Source organism: Panthera onca, chromosome B2 (genome assembly GCF_046562875.1).
Source record: "Panthera onca isolate mPanOnc1 chromosome B2, mPanOnc1 haplotype 2, whole genome shotgun sequence".
NCBI lineage: Eukaryota > Metazoa > Chordata > Mammalia > Carnivora > Felidae > Panthera > Panthera onca.
The window spans coordinates 76,542,617-76,557,035 of NC_138343.1; the positions used below are offsets into that span (position 1 = coordinate 76,542,617).

At 36.2% G+C, this 14,419-nt stretch overlaps 1 protein-coding gene across 7 annotated transcripts in view; it reads right to left on the reverse strand.

The window, feature by feature from the left end:
- The window catches only part of SNX14 (sorting nexin 14), an 85,096-nt gene that overhangs the window by 15,284 nt on the left and 55,393 nt on the right, over positions 1 to 14,419 (reverse strand). For all 7 annotated transcript variants that reach the window (XM_078447122.2, XM_060616098.2, XM_060616096.2 and 4 more), the window contains 6 exons: positions 9,652 to 9,853; positions 7,527 to 7,610; positions 5,318 to 5,418; positions 3,197 to 3,308; positions 471 to 511; positions 208 to 327 (listed from right to left, as the gene is read on the reverse strand). In XM_078447122.2, coding sequence (XP_078303248.1) covers positions 208 to 327; positions 471 to 511; positions 3,197 to 3,308; positions 5,318 to 5,418; positions 7,527 to 7,610; positions 9,652 to 9,853 — 660 coding nt within the window. The remainder of the gene's footprint in view (positions 1 to 207; positions 328 to 470; positions 512 to 3,196; positions 3,309 to 5,317; positions 5,419 to 7,526; positions 7,611 to 9,651; positions 9,854 to 14,419) is intronic.

Sequence of the window (14,419 nt, forward strand, 5' to 3'; positions counted from 1 at the left end):
AATTATATAAAGAAAAATTTACCTGTTAAAGCAAAGATGCAAGCAACTACATAAAATACCCTCCTTATACTGTACAACTGATTTCCATATAAAGGAAATAAGTCCCATTCATTTCATTAACACATGATTCTCCCTACAATGGAAAAGCTGTTCCAAGTAGGGTAATTTCAAACCTTATGACTCTGTCAAACAATAAATATGCAGTACCTTCTTGTTGTTTTCTGAAGTAGGGCTGAGAATGGTCAGTTCCGGTTTACTTGGTTTAGGCTTTGGAGATTCACAAGAATTAATGAAATTCATGATGAAAGGTTCCAAATGCTGGCCTTTCTGTTGTGACATAGAAATCATGGTATGAAAATAAAAAATCAAGATTATGATTTTTAATAATCATATAATGCATTAAAATTCACTGATATTTAAATACGGTTATAACTATCATGTTACAGAATATACATAAATCAGTTATTCACCTCTTTCATTAGTTTTCCAGGAACAGACTTTATAATTTTACCTGCAATTAAAAGTAAAATATTAATTTTATGAAAGCATACTGCATAACTGCTCACATGAATACTTCACTAATTTTTTTTTTCACTAGGTAATTTTAAATACTCAAAAGCCAAGTAAAAAAAGTAAAACAATAAAAAATATAACTTACTATTTCACACTCAACAGAAATTTACAATAAATATGGTATTCTTTTTTTTTTTAATGTTTATTTTGAGAGAGAGAGAGAGAGCACACACATGTGCGTGAGCAAGAGGGGGAGGGGCAGAGAGACAAGGGGACAGAGGATCTGAAGTGGGCTCTGTGATGACAGCAGGGAGCCGGATGCGGGGCTCAGGAACCACTGGGGATTTACTTTAAAATAATCCAGTAGTGTTGGGGAGGGGGGGGCGGTGCAGGAAGGACTGAACAAGGCAAGTGTTGATAACTGTTGCAATAGCGTGAGAAGTTTATTATACAAAATTCTCTACTTTTGTGTATATTTGAAATTTTCCGTAAGAAATGTTTTCAAAAGATTTTAAACAATGATGAATATATAAAGATATCTAAAAGTATACAAAAGTCAAAAAAATTTTTAAGAATTGCTACAACATTTAAATTGGTTAAATAGTTTATAATCTGAATTTTAGGTTAAGAATACATATTCTAATCCTGTTTGCCAAAATCTCTTCTTGGTCTTATCTCCAGGTTCCCTTATTTTAAAATATCAAACACCTTGAGATTTTCTCAAACATTAGAAATGCCTTTAAAAATTAGTCAAAATTGATAAATGCGACTTAAATTTCTTTCAGTTCAATTTAGAAAAAAGTAGGCTTATGGCAATAGCAGAACACATATTAATAAGAAATTAAAATGGAGATTGTTGGGGGCACCTGGGTGGCTCAGTTAGGTGAGTGTCTGACTTTGGCTCAGGTCATGATCTCATGGTTTCTGAGTTCAAGCCCCACATCGGGCTTGCTGCTGTTAGCACAGAACCCGCTTGGGATCCTCTGTCCTCCTCTCTCTGCCCCTCCCCTGCTTGTGCTCTCCCTCTCAAAAATAAACATTTAAGAATAAAAATAAATAAAATAAAACGTAGATTATTTTAAGACATGAAAACCACCTAACCCTCTCCCACCAGACTATTTCTCCTTTCTACCCCCATTAACTACTCCTCTCTTAGACTTCTCCAAGTTCCTTAAATGACGAGCTTTATTCTCTTTGCTTCTCTGTCTCTTCTACATGCTCTTCCTGAGTCAAATTATGTGCTCAATCTGACTTCATATAACACTCAAATCTCTACTGCTTGCCTGTCTCCTGGCCTCTCCTACCTTACAAAACCTCTCACTGGATTCTATAAACTCAACAAGTTCAGAACTACCCTTAATTTATTCCTTATCTCAGCAAGTAACAGCATTCATCCAAATATTTAAATAGAAAATCTGGGTCACATCTCTGATCATTTCTTCTTCTTTAGTCAATCCTAGTTGGCAACCAAGTCTACCCAATTCTGTCTTCTAAACATCATATATAACCAAATATAAAACTTTCTCCCATTTTCCCCTGATAAGAAAACCTCCACGTACAAATACCAAGTATTTTGGCTCTGACCAAATGTACTAATTTGAAGAGATACAGATGAAAGCCAAATGCCCACTTGCAACATTTAATTCATTTGTTTACTTCTATATATACTTCAGATTATATTATATAAAATATATTTAGAAATATTGCTTTACTCCATTATTATCTCTTTTTTTTTTAATGTTTATTTATTTATTTTGAGAGAGAGAGCTGAGGAGGGCTGGGAGAGACGGGGGAGAGAGATCCCCAAGCAGGCCCTGCACTATCAGCACAGAGCCTGATGTGGGGCTCAAACTCACAAACCATGAGATCATGACCTGAGCCCAGATCAAGAGTCAGACGCTTAACCAAATGAGCTACCCAGGTGCCCCTACCTCCATTATTATCTTTAACAATCCAAATTTTTCCTGCCTTTATTTCTGTGGTCTATACTGAACTTTATGTAAAAGAAACCATGCTGCATATATTCTGTGTCTTGCTTGTCATTCATCATCACGTTTTTAAGATTAACAATGTTGTTGCAAATAGCTACATGTTATAGGTATTCATTTTATGAATCTACCACAATTTATCTGTCTACTCTATTGGTGATGAACATTTGTATTATTTCCAATTTTAGTGACTGGTTATAAACAATAATGCTATGAACATTCTTTAATATGAATATAAGATTCTCTAGAGTATATATCTCAGAGAGGAACTACTGGGTCATGCAGTTCTATACCAAACCGTTTTCCCAATTAGTTTCCAATTTATATTCCTACTAACAGTGTATAATAAGTCTATTAGAATTTGATACATGGTTTCACTATATAAACTACTCTTCCTTCATTAATCTGAAAATGCTGATTATTTCAGTTTATCCACTTCTTAAAAATTTTTAAGTATGTTTATTTATTTTAAGAGACAGAGACAGAGCACACCCATGGGGAAGGGACAGAGAGAGAGGGAGAAAGAGACAATCCCAAGCAGGCTTCACACTGCCAGCATGGAGCCTGATGCAGGGCTCAAATTCATGAACCGTGAGATCATGACCTGAACCGAAATCAACAAACACTTAACTGACTGAGCCACCCAGGCACCTCTCAGTTTATCCTCTCATACATGACTCTTTAAACTGACTTACCAAGATTTACATCTGGTAGTATCTTATCAAGAAATTGTGTTTCCCCGCCATTGGGGGAGAGAAAATCCGCCAGAAGTTGACTATTACTCAGTTCTGGATGCTGCAGAAGTTTCTTAAATGAAAAAGGAAAAAAAAGGGAAAAAACAGCTTAGTAACCAGAAGGGTGATCAAAACTATATTAAAATGATTAAAAAAACAATTATAAATCCTCAAAAGCTATTTTATCTTCAGAATAACAAAACTACATTTGTAGAAAGAATATATCACATAGCAGATAAGACTTCAACCTCTACAGTCAGACATGAAAGAATTTGAATTCTGGCTCTCTTCCATTTACCAGTGAGGTATCCCTAGAAAAGTTCCTAAACTACTTAAGAGTTTCCTCAAGTGTAAAATGAAGATAATACTACTCCTTTCTTTATAATGTTATTATATAAAGCATTTAGCACAGTACCTGATACACAGGAAGATTAAACATTATCTAATATTATTTCTGTGTCTCAACTATAAAACAAGTACTACAATATCTTGATAATTAAAAGAAGTTGGCACAAGGGTTTTGAAGAAAACTAAATGTAGAAATGTGAACTTGAAAAATTTGTTGTCTGTTCTTCTTGCAACACTATTTTCTTACAAGATAAACTGACTTTTTAAAGCCAAAATTAACCCAGTCTTACCTAATATTGTTTTGTAACTTGAAACAGTTGCAAAACTTTATGAGCAGAAATCTGTATAAATGAAATACCAGTAACAGCAACCTTTAGCTCCATATCACCAGAAAATACTCTTCTAGAATGCAGTACTTCCAATTCTTAGAAAGATTTAGTCCATTGAAATAATGGGTTAATGGTATCAACAAAGGCAAAGGTTAACACTCCTATATGCTGCATTCAAATATCCTTGCAGACATTAATAATTTAAAGTTAATAACATAATAATAATAAAATATTTCATATTTCAATTTTCACGCCACCAAAAACTTATATAATGAATATTTTCTGGGCTGAAGTATTCAACAGTTTAAACACAAGAAATAAAATGTAAATATTCCTTTATACTGTTGAGTATTTTTTTAACTTAAAATACTTACTTTGGGCAAAGAGGCATCCGAATTTAACTGAATACTTAATAAAATCTAAAAAATTTCATGGCCAAATAAAGAAAAGGTTTTTTTAGGGGGCATCTGGGTGGCTCAGTTGGTTAGGCGTCTGACTTTGACTCAGGTCATGATCTCACCGCCCATTAGTTCAAGGCCCACATCGGACTCTGCTGTCAGCACAGAGCCTGCTTGGGGATCTTCTGTCTCCCTCTCTCTCTGATCCTCCCCCACACCTTCTCTCTCAAAAATAAACAAACATTAAAAAAAAAGATGTTTTTAACAAAACAAAAAAAGTAAAAAGTATCCACTCTTTCGTCTTAGGCACTTGATTAAAGAAAGATGGTCATTAATTTTATATTAGTCTCAAGTAAGCAACTTTTTTTTTTTGAGAGAGAGCAAGCGAGCACACGAGCGAGCATCCACAAGAAGGAGATGGATGGAGGGAGAAGAAGAGAGAGAATCCCAAGCAGGCTCTGGCTGTCAGTGCAGAGCCCAATGCAGGGCTCAATCTCACAACCTGAGCCGACACCAAGAGTCGGATGCTTAACTGACTGAGCCACCTAGGCGCCCCTCAAGTAAGTAACTTTTAAATTGACTGCATCAACAATGGAAAACACATACCAATTACATTGTTTATATAACACCATGTGCACACACTAAAAAATAAAATAAAATTCGGACACCTGAGTAGCTCAGGGGGACCCTGGGTGGCTCAGTCGGTTAAGCATCTGACTCTTGGTTTCAGCTCAGATCGTGATCTCACAGTTCGTGGGTTCAAGCCTGGCATCAGGCTCTGCACTGGCAGTGCAGTGCCTGCTTGGGATCCTCTGTCTCTCTCTCTCTCTGCCCCTCCCCTACTCACTCTCTCTGTCTCTTTCTCAAAAATAAATAAACTTAAAAAGAAAAGAATTTTAGAAGTCCACATTGACAGGTATTTATAAAGTAAAATATATATATACAAGAGAAAAAAAGATTAGAGAATGCTAGGATTAGCAATGTTTTAAATTAAGTTACTACTATACCTGTAGATATTCCTGAAATTCTTCTCTCTTTGACTTTAAGAATTCATAATTTTTGGGGCCAATGATCCTCTTGGAAGGAAGCTGGGCATCAGGAAATGTGCCTGAAATTAATATATATGTAAGTTATTACTATGTTCTGCTACCATCTTTAAAACCTAATTTATAATTCACTATGGCAAAATCAGATTCACAATGCTCTTACAGAGATGTGGCATTATCTTTTAAGTAATCTTGACAAAATCCATGAGCTTCACTTCAGAAGTCCAAACCAAAGAACCTGAATATACAGATATACAAAATTTCACCAACTCTTCACTGACAAAGACTTATTTAGCCTTCGATACTAGTAAAAAAGCTTCAAAAACTTATCATGAGATTATCTTGAAGTTGGTGGGATTCTATTCAACAAAATCTTACAAAGAAATACCTACTCTATCATGGGAGAAAAGGTAGCATTCTGCTAATACTATACAAACTTAAAAAAACAAAATTTAAAAACCATGGACATTCAGGGCACCTGGGTGGCTCAGTTGATTGGGCATCTGACTTCGGCTCAGGTCGTGATCTCATGCTTCATGGGTTAGAGCCCCGCGTTGGGCTCTGTGCTAACAGCTCAGAGCCTAGAGCCTGCTTCAGATTCTGTCTCCCTCTCTCTCTGCCCTGCCCCCTCTTACTGTGTCTCTGTCTCTCAAAAATGAATAAATGTTAAAAAAAAAAAAAAAAAAAAAAAAAAAACATGGACATGCTTTCTCAAATAGGGCTGACCGGAAATTTAAATACCAAAAAAGAAAAATATTGTTGGGAATCCAATCAACTTAGGTTGATCCAGGACTTTAAAGTATAGAATAAATTATCTTCTCTCAATTCTAAACCCAAAGGAAAATTTCTCAGAGAAAGAACGAGACAAGAATGACATTGCACAAGACTGGCAGAGAAAAAGAAAAACCATTTTTTAAATTTATTCATTTATCTATCTATCTATCTATCTATCTATCTATCTATCTATCTAGGAGAGAGCAAGCGGAGGGGGGCAGAGGAAGAGAGAGAAGAGAATCTTAATTGTGTAGAGCCCGATGCAGGACTCAACCCCACGATCCTGGGATCATGACCTGAGCCAAAATCAAGGATCAGACGCTCAATCGAGTGAGCCACTCAGGCGCTCCAAGAGAAAACCATTTAAAGACAAGTACAAATTCAAAATCTAAGCAAAAAGATTGGAATGGGACCTTGTATTTTTTTTTTACCTTCCTGTAGTCTCTTTATCAAGTGTTTTACTTAGAGCACTTAGTAAAGAAGGGTAAAAAAGGTTCCTGTCTTCAATAGAGAACCAACCTGAATTTGGATCAGGGACACTCCACAAAGCTGGTCTAAAAGAAAAAGATTCAGAATACACAAATAGAACTCACCAATCTACATACAAAATGACTGGAAATACTTTATAACTACATCCTTGATATTAACTAAAATAGATAAGACAGACTGAGAGGTGAAGAGAATAACTAAAAAAAGGAAAGTGCTCCCCTTTTCTGATTGATCTAACCTTAAAAGAAATATTACAAGTTTTGTCTTCATATCTAAATCTAAGAGCTAAATCAAAACATTTGTCATGATTCAGAGCAAACATGTTTATCAAGAAAGATGGTAGTAAAAGAACAGAGCAACTCTAAAATGTCTGGTTTAAATTCTCTGCCACATGGAAATAAACAAAAATTAAACTGGAGAGAGAAACTTTTCTACAATACAATTAAACAATAGCTATCTTTTAAATTTTAATATTATTGAGGTGCCTGGGTGGCTCAATCAGTTAAGTGTCCAACTTTAGCTCAGGTCATGATCTTGCAGTTCGTGAGTTCAAGCCCCCTGTGTTGGGTTTTCTGCTGACAGCTCAGAGTCTGGAGCCTGCTTTGGATTCTGTCTCCCTCGCTCCCTGCCCCTCTCCCGCTCGTGCTCTCTCTTTCCCTCTCTCTCTCATAAATATTTTTTAAAAAATTAATAAGTAATACATGTATACTGTAAAAACTTCAAAAATATTTATAAGCAGAAATAAGATAAAAACAGTACATTCCTATATTAACAGCAGTGTACATAAGTGTTAAGTATTACACTTCCTTGCATAATTACTTAAAATAAAAAAATGAATCTAGTTCAACAGCTTCTTCAAGAAAGCTAATACTAAAATGTAATGTTTTATACAAAAAGGACAACATACCATGAAACTCTGTTAGTTTTGATTCAAGTACATAGAATTCAAGATATCTTCTATAGACAGACCAATGTTCAGGCTCATGCCCAACTGTAAATTGAATGGATACACAGTAATAAATAATTTTATAAACTACTATTAGAAATTCTTCCAGTCTTAATGATTTATTATTTCTTAACATCACATTATTAACATATTTTATCCCATATCTTAATTTTAAATTTCTTAAGGGACTGATAAACTTCACCTATTTATGAAGTTATCTCAAAACACATTTTTCTAGAAAAGAATCATAGAGCTGACAGAAATTTAAAACAATTATACAGTCATGATTTTTAAGTGTCACAGAAATAAATTATGTATTTCATAAAAACTTGTAATCAATTTTGGGTCCCTCAAATATTTACCAATTGTCCTGATCTAATACAGTATAGAACAGCACTATCAAACAGAACTGTCTGCAATTCTGAAATGTTCTTTATTATCTGCATTAATATAGTAGATATTAGCCACATGTAGTTATTGATCACTTGAAATGTGACTATTGTAAGTAAGGAACTAAAATTTTAATATAACTTAATTTTAACTGGTACATGAGGCTAGTGGCTACCAAACTGAATAGCACAAAGTAATGGTTTACAGAATGAGTTGAGTCAGACTGCCTATTCCAATCCCAGCTTCCCCATTTATTAAGTGAACTAGAACAAATAACCTCACTGTGCCTTAAGTTGCTTAGAATAAAAATAATTGGGGCGCTGGGGTGGCTCAGTCAGTTTAGCATCTGACTCTTGATTTTGGCTCAAGTCATGATCTCAGGATCATGGGATTAAGCCCCGTGTCAGGCTCAGCACTGAGTATGGAGGCTGCTTGGGATTCTCTCTCTTCTTCTTTCTTTGCCCCTCTCCCCCCATCTCTCTCTCTCTGTCAAGAACAAATAAATAGGGGCGCCTAGGTGGCTCAATTGGTTAAGCGTCCAACTACAGCTCAGGTCATGATCTTGTGGTTTGTGGGTTCACACCCCACATCGGGCTCTGTGCTAACAGCTCAGAGCCTGTAGCGTCCTTCGGATTCTGTGTCTCCTCTCTCTGTCCCTCCCCTGCTCACACTCTGTCTGTCTGTATCTCTCTCTCAAAATAAATAAACATTAAAAAGTTTTTTTTAAAAGAACAAATAAATATTTTTAAATAAAAAAAAAAGAAAAACAAATAAGGGGAATTATTAGCACTGACCTTCATGCTGTAATACTTCATCAGTCCTCTCTCAAAACCATTTCCTAACACTGCCATTTTCTTTCCTTCTTTCACCACAAACAGTTCCCTCTTCCTGAGCTCAATTTTATCTTTCTGTTCATCATTCCCAAAATGTGCACAAGTTTGATGTGCTTTTGTTTACACTGAATGCCCTACTTCTTGGGCAAAAGCCAGGGTGGTGTCTGTTATCTCCTCATGGATACTATTTACACCTATATCTATTAGTCCACACCTGAAACAACCAAAAGAAGATAGGAAAACATGATGAAAACTTCTCACATTGTGTTTTATCACATTTTTATAAATTCTAATTAGCCCACAACAATGGAGGAGGAGAAATGCTGTCTTAATGAAATTGGTATAATACCTGATATAGTGCTATGTGGGTTACTAATAATAAGTATAATGGCTAATGATGGTAGCAAAACCATTAAAAGAACATTACATAAAATGCCCTGCTGCATTGTCAGGTGTCTCACAGGTGGCATATGCATTGGCTGAACAAACTAATTAGTTAAGTGGTACTAGAGATAACCTAGAAAAGCCTGTTTTCATTCAATTTTCTGTTCGGACACTTATCTTTTGAATGTTTGCTTATTTTTGAGAGAGAGAGAGGAGGAGAGGCAGAGAAAGAAGAAGACAGAAGATCCCAAGCAGGCTCTGCACTGACAGCAGATGCAGGGCTTGAAACCCATGAACCGTGAGATCATGACCTGAGCCAAAGACGAATGCTCAACCAACTGAACCAACCAGGCGCCCCCAGACACTTATCTTTTGGACATGCAGTCATACTCAATAGTTAGAAATGGCAAAATGTTTATCATTCCTGATAAATAGACTAACTGGCACCTTTTGAGAAATGTATTCAGAGAACTTCCTACCTGCTCTTCTATCATTTCTTTCAACATCAATACAAAACACAGGTATTCTCTCCTTCTTCTCCTTCCTTTCAGAGGAGGGATCTTCAAAAAAGTCTACATATGGAATGCTAATTTTCCATGCAGCAAGGTTTCGGGGAGTATTAGGTGTGCTCACAGCTTCCACTGGAGAATCATCTTCCATTACAACAATACCTTCTTCAATCTAGAAAAAAAATCATCAGAAAAAAAATTTAACATTTCCAGGTCCTCAGACCTATAGCATACAAGATACAACTATAAAGAATGTGCCCATATAAATTTTCTACTATTTTGAACTATTTTCTACTATTCTGAAATTAAATGATACTAAATTTTCTACTAAAAATATAAAGATAAAAAATTAAAACTAACAAGTTACTAGCATCAACTCCAGGTTTTGTCATATCACCTATATGTGCAAATTCCATAGAAAAGAGAAAATAGGCACTTCAGAGACTAAAAATATTGAAAATACACAAGTATAAAAAAATATTTACCTTTGGTAATAAGAAGAAAAAATTAATGTACTGATATTTTTTCGTTTTGACAATATGTATTTAGAAAGAACCATAAAACAGTTTCAGCTAAGTACAGGTGGTCGCTGACTTAAGATAGTTAAACTTATGATTTTTCAAATTTACCAAGATGCAAAAGCGATATGCATTCAGCAGAAACTATACTTGGAATTTTTAAAAAATTTTTTGATGTTTATTTATTTAATTTGAGAGAGAGAAAGAGCACAAGCGGGGGAGGAAGAGGAACAGAGAGGGAGAAAGAGAGAGTCCCAAGCAGGTCCTGAGCTGTCAGCATGGAGCATGATGTGGGACTTGCAAGGTAAACAACCAATACATTATACAACCATTGTTTTTACTTTCAGTACAGTATTCAATAAATCACAAAGGTAAACAACCAATACACTATACAACCATTGTTTTTACTTTCACAAAGGTAAACACTAAATCACAAAGGTAAACAACCAATACACTATACAACCATTGTTTTTACTTTCAGTACAGTATTCAATAAATTACATAAGACAGTCAACACCTTATGATACAATGGGCCTTGAGTTAGAGGATTTTGCCCAACTGTAGGCTAATGTTAAGTGTTCAGAGCTTGTTTAAAGTAGGTTATTTTCAACTTATAATGGGTTTATCAGAATGTAATCCCATTGTAAGTTGAAAAGGATCTTTTAACTCCATTTCTGGGAATGCAGTCTAATGAAAGTATTTATTCCAAGTCAATCTTTTTAAAACTGTGGAAAAGATACAAGTATAAATATATTCACTACAGCTTAAGTAATGTCAAAAATGAAAAATGGCCTGAAAGGGATCCACCTTCATAGAATTAAGGTTATTATTTCATCTCTTGGCTTCTAAAGTTTTCATAATATAAATGTCTAAAATAATATTTTAAAATACTACACGAAGAACAATTATTTTTAGAAAGAAATTTTATATTTATTTATTTATTTTAACATTTATTCATTTTTGAGACAGAGACAGAGCATGAACGGGGGAAGGTCAGAGAGAGAGGGAGACACAGAATCCGAAACAGGCTCCAGGCTGTGAGCTGTCAGCACAGAGCCCGACATGGGGCTCGAACTCACAGACCGCGAGATCATGACCTGAGCCGAAGTCAGACGTCCAACCGACTGAGCCACCCAGGCGCCCCAGAAAGAAATTTTAAACATGTTCTAGAACTACACATACAGAAAGGAGGAAAAACTGTCCCAACCTAATTAAATTAGAAGAAATCCTCCAGAGAAGCCTGGGTGCCTCAGTAGGTTATGTGTCTAACTCTCGATTTCGGCTCAGGTCATGATCCCACAGTTTGTGGGTTCGAGCACTGCACCGTGCTTACACTGTGAGTGCGGAGCTGGCTTAGGATTCTTTCTCTCCCTCTCTTTGCCCCTCCCCTGCTCATGCTTGCTCACTCACTCTCTCTGTCTCAAGTAAACATTTTTAAAAAATTAGAAAAACTGGGATGCCTGGGTGGCTCAGTTGGTTAAGCATCTGACTTCGGCTCAGGTCATGATCTCACAGTCCGTGAGTTTGAGCCCTGTGTCGGGCTCTGTGTTGGAGCCTGCTTCGGGTTCTGTGTCTCCGTCTTTCTCTGCCCCTCCCCCACTTGTGCTCTGTCTCTCTCTCTCTCTCTCTCAAAAATAAATAAAATTTTTAAAAAATTGGCAAAAAAAAAAAAAAAAAAGGAAGAAGAGAACCTCTGAATTGGCACATTAAAACACCTGGTCACTTATACATCTCAAATTCATGTTAAAGAAAGCCACATATTACAGATAAAACACATCCATCTTGAATATACTTTTTTAAGGCAATGAGTCAAAGATTTCTTGTACTTAACAAGAAATCTGAAAAGTCTATTCAGAGCAAACCAGTAGTGGAGAGAGATTTATTTCCACAATTTTAGCACCCTAACTTTCACTCTCAATTCTACTTCTTCCCACACCTGGCAGTCACCTTTTTTAAGTTTTATTCATGTTCTTAATGTTTATTTATTTTTGAGTGGGGGGAGGGGCAGAGAGAGGGAGACAGAGGATCCAAAGCAGGTTCCACACTGACAGCAGAGCCAGACATTGGGCTCGAACCCATGAACCATGACATCATGACCCAAGCCAAAGTCAGATAATTAACCAACTAAGTCACTCAGGTGCCCCAGTTTTATTTATTTTGAGAAAGAGAGAGAGAGAGAGAGAGGAAGGAGCACACACAAGTGGGGTAAGGGCAGAGAGAGAGAGAGAGAGAGCGAGCGAGCCCCAAGCAGATTCTGCACTGTTAGGGCAGAGCCTGATGCAAGGCTTGAACTTATGAACCACAAGATTATGACCTGAGCCAAAGTCAGATGCTTAACTGAATGAGCCACCCAGGTGCCTCAGCCACCTCTCTTCTAAGTGAATTCTCCTCCCCCACAAAGTCCCTTAGCAATTATTCTTTTTTAAAAAATTTTTTTTTAATGTTTATTTATTTTTGAGAGAGAGAGATAGCACACGAGCAGGGGAGGAGCAGAGAGAGAGGGAGACACAGAATCTGAAGACAGGCTCCAGGCTCTGAGCTGCCAGCACAGAGCCCGATGCAGGGCTCGAACTCACAAACCATGAGATCATGACCTGAGCCGAAGCCAAACGCTCAACCAACTGAGCCACCCAGGCGCCCCGCAATTATTCTTTTCTTTCTTGTTCTAAAATGGCTTTCCATAATCCCTAATAAGACTGTTGGTGATCTTAGGAGGACCTCTTAATACTCTATTGAAAACAAAGTCATCAATTCCTAAAAAGGAAGGAAAAGAAACTATAAAAACAGATAATATGTGTTGGGTTTTGCCTTTTTGGGATAAGGCTATCTCCTTACACACCTGACACAAAAACAGAGAGAATTTGTGAGTGAAATGCCCACTCCACCATTTGGAGTCTGAGGTACAGGGCAGCATTTTCCATGGCTATTACAACTGTATTTTTGTCAATGGATTCAGCTTCTGAGATATCAGAAGGGTAAATCAATAATAAAATGATAGATAATTTGTTTAACAAGTTGACTAAATGCCAAAAAATAGACATTCTTGGGGTACCTGGCTAGCCCAGTCGGTGGAGCATGTAACTCTTGATCTCAAGGTCATGAGTTCAAGCCCCACACTGGACTCCATGCTGATAGCTTAGAGCTCGGAACCTGCTTCGGATTCTGTGTCTCCCTAGCTCTCTGCCCCTCCCCCACTCACGCTGTCTGTCTCAAAAATAAATAAAAACATTTAAAATTAAAAAACAAATTTAAAAAATTTTTAAAAATAGACATTCTTTTTTTCAAAAAATTTTTAATGTTTTATTTATTTTTAAGACAGAGACAGAGCATGTGTGGGGATGGGACAGAGAGAGAGGGAGACACAGAAGCTGAAGTAGGCTCCAGGCTCTGAGCTGCCAGCACAGAGCCCGACGCGGGGCTCGAACTCACGAACTATGAGATCATGACCTGAGCCGAGGTGGACACTTAACCAACCGAGCCACCCAGGCACCCCCAAAAAATAGACATTCTTAAATAAAAAGAACTTCCCCAAAATCAATCTAAGAAAGAAAATGGGAGAACAAAATTCTTAGCAACATAAAAATATCAATGAAACAAAGGACGTTTTAAAATGTATTTCTGTTACTGCTACCATTTAAAAGGTGTTTTTATCAAAAGAGGTTAATGAATAATCTCTAGACTATTCAGAGAATAATTATTCTAGTTAGAGAAATATTTATTTCTTCAAAGAATGTTGATGTTATATGATATTTTTTGAAAGTAAATAAATATTATAAACCAAAATTTTATGAAAAGGAGAATGAAGTACTTTCTTGTTTTCAAATAGATGTTCCTTCTACAAAGAGAATAGAGAATAAGGGCAGCAGAAGATAAAAGACAAAAAGATGTCCCCCTATTTCCTTGAGAAGTATTAACAGTCCCACTATTATATTTTCCTATGTGGAGATTAACTACCAATATACCATTGGGCATATTATATTCCAGAAGTCTATTTGCAAATCAGTTCTGAACTTGGGACAGATACATATATTTTCATACAGATTCAATCTTATACAGTGGACTTTGGTTCCCAGGCTAGTATACAAATGTCTATCTCACAATTTACATTCATATATTTATGAAAACTAATGCTATTCTAATACTGTATACTAATTACTATGCTTACCATATGCTAGGCACTGTTCTAAGCACTTTATGCATACTACTTATTTAATCCTCAC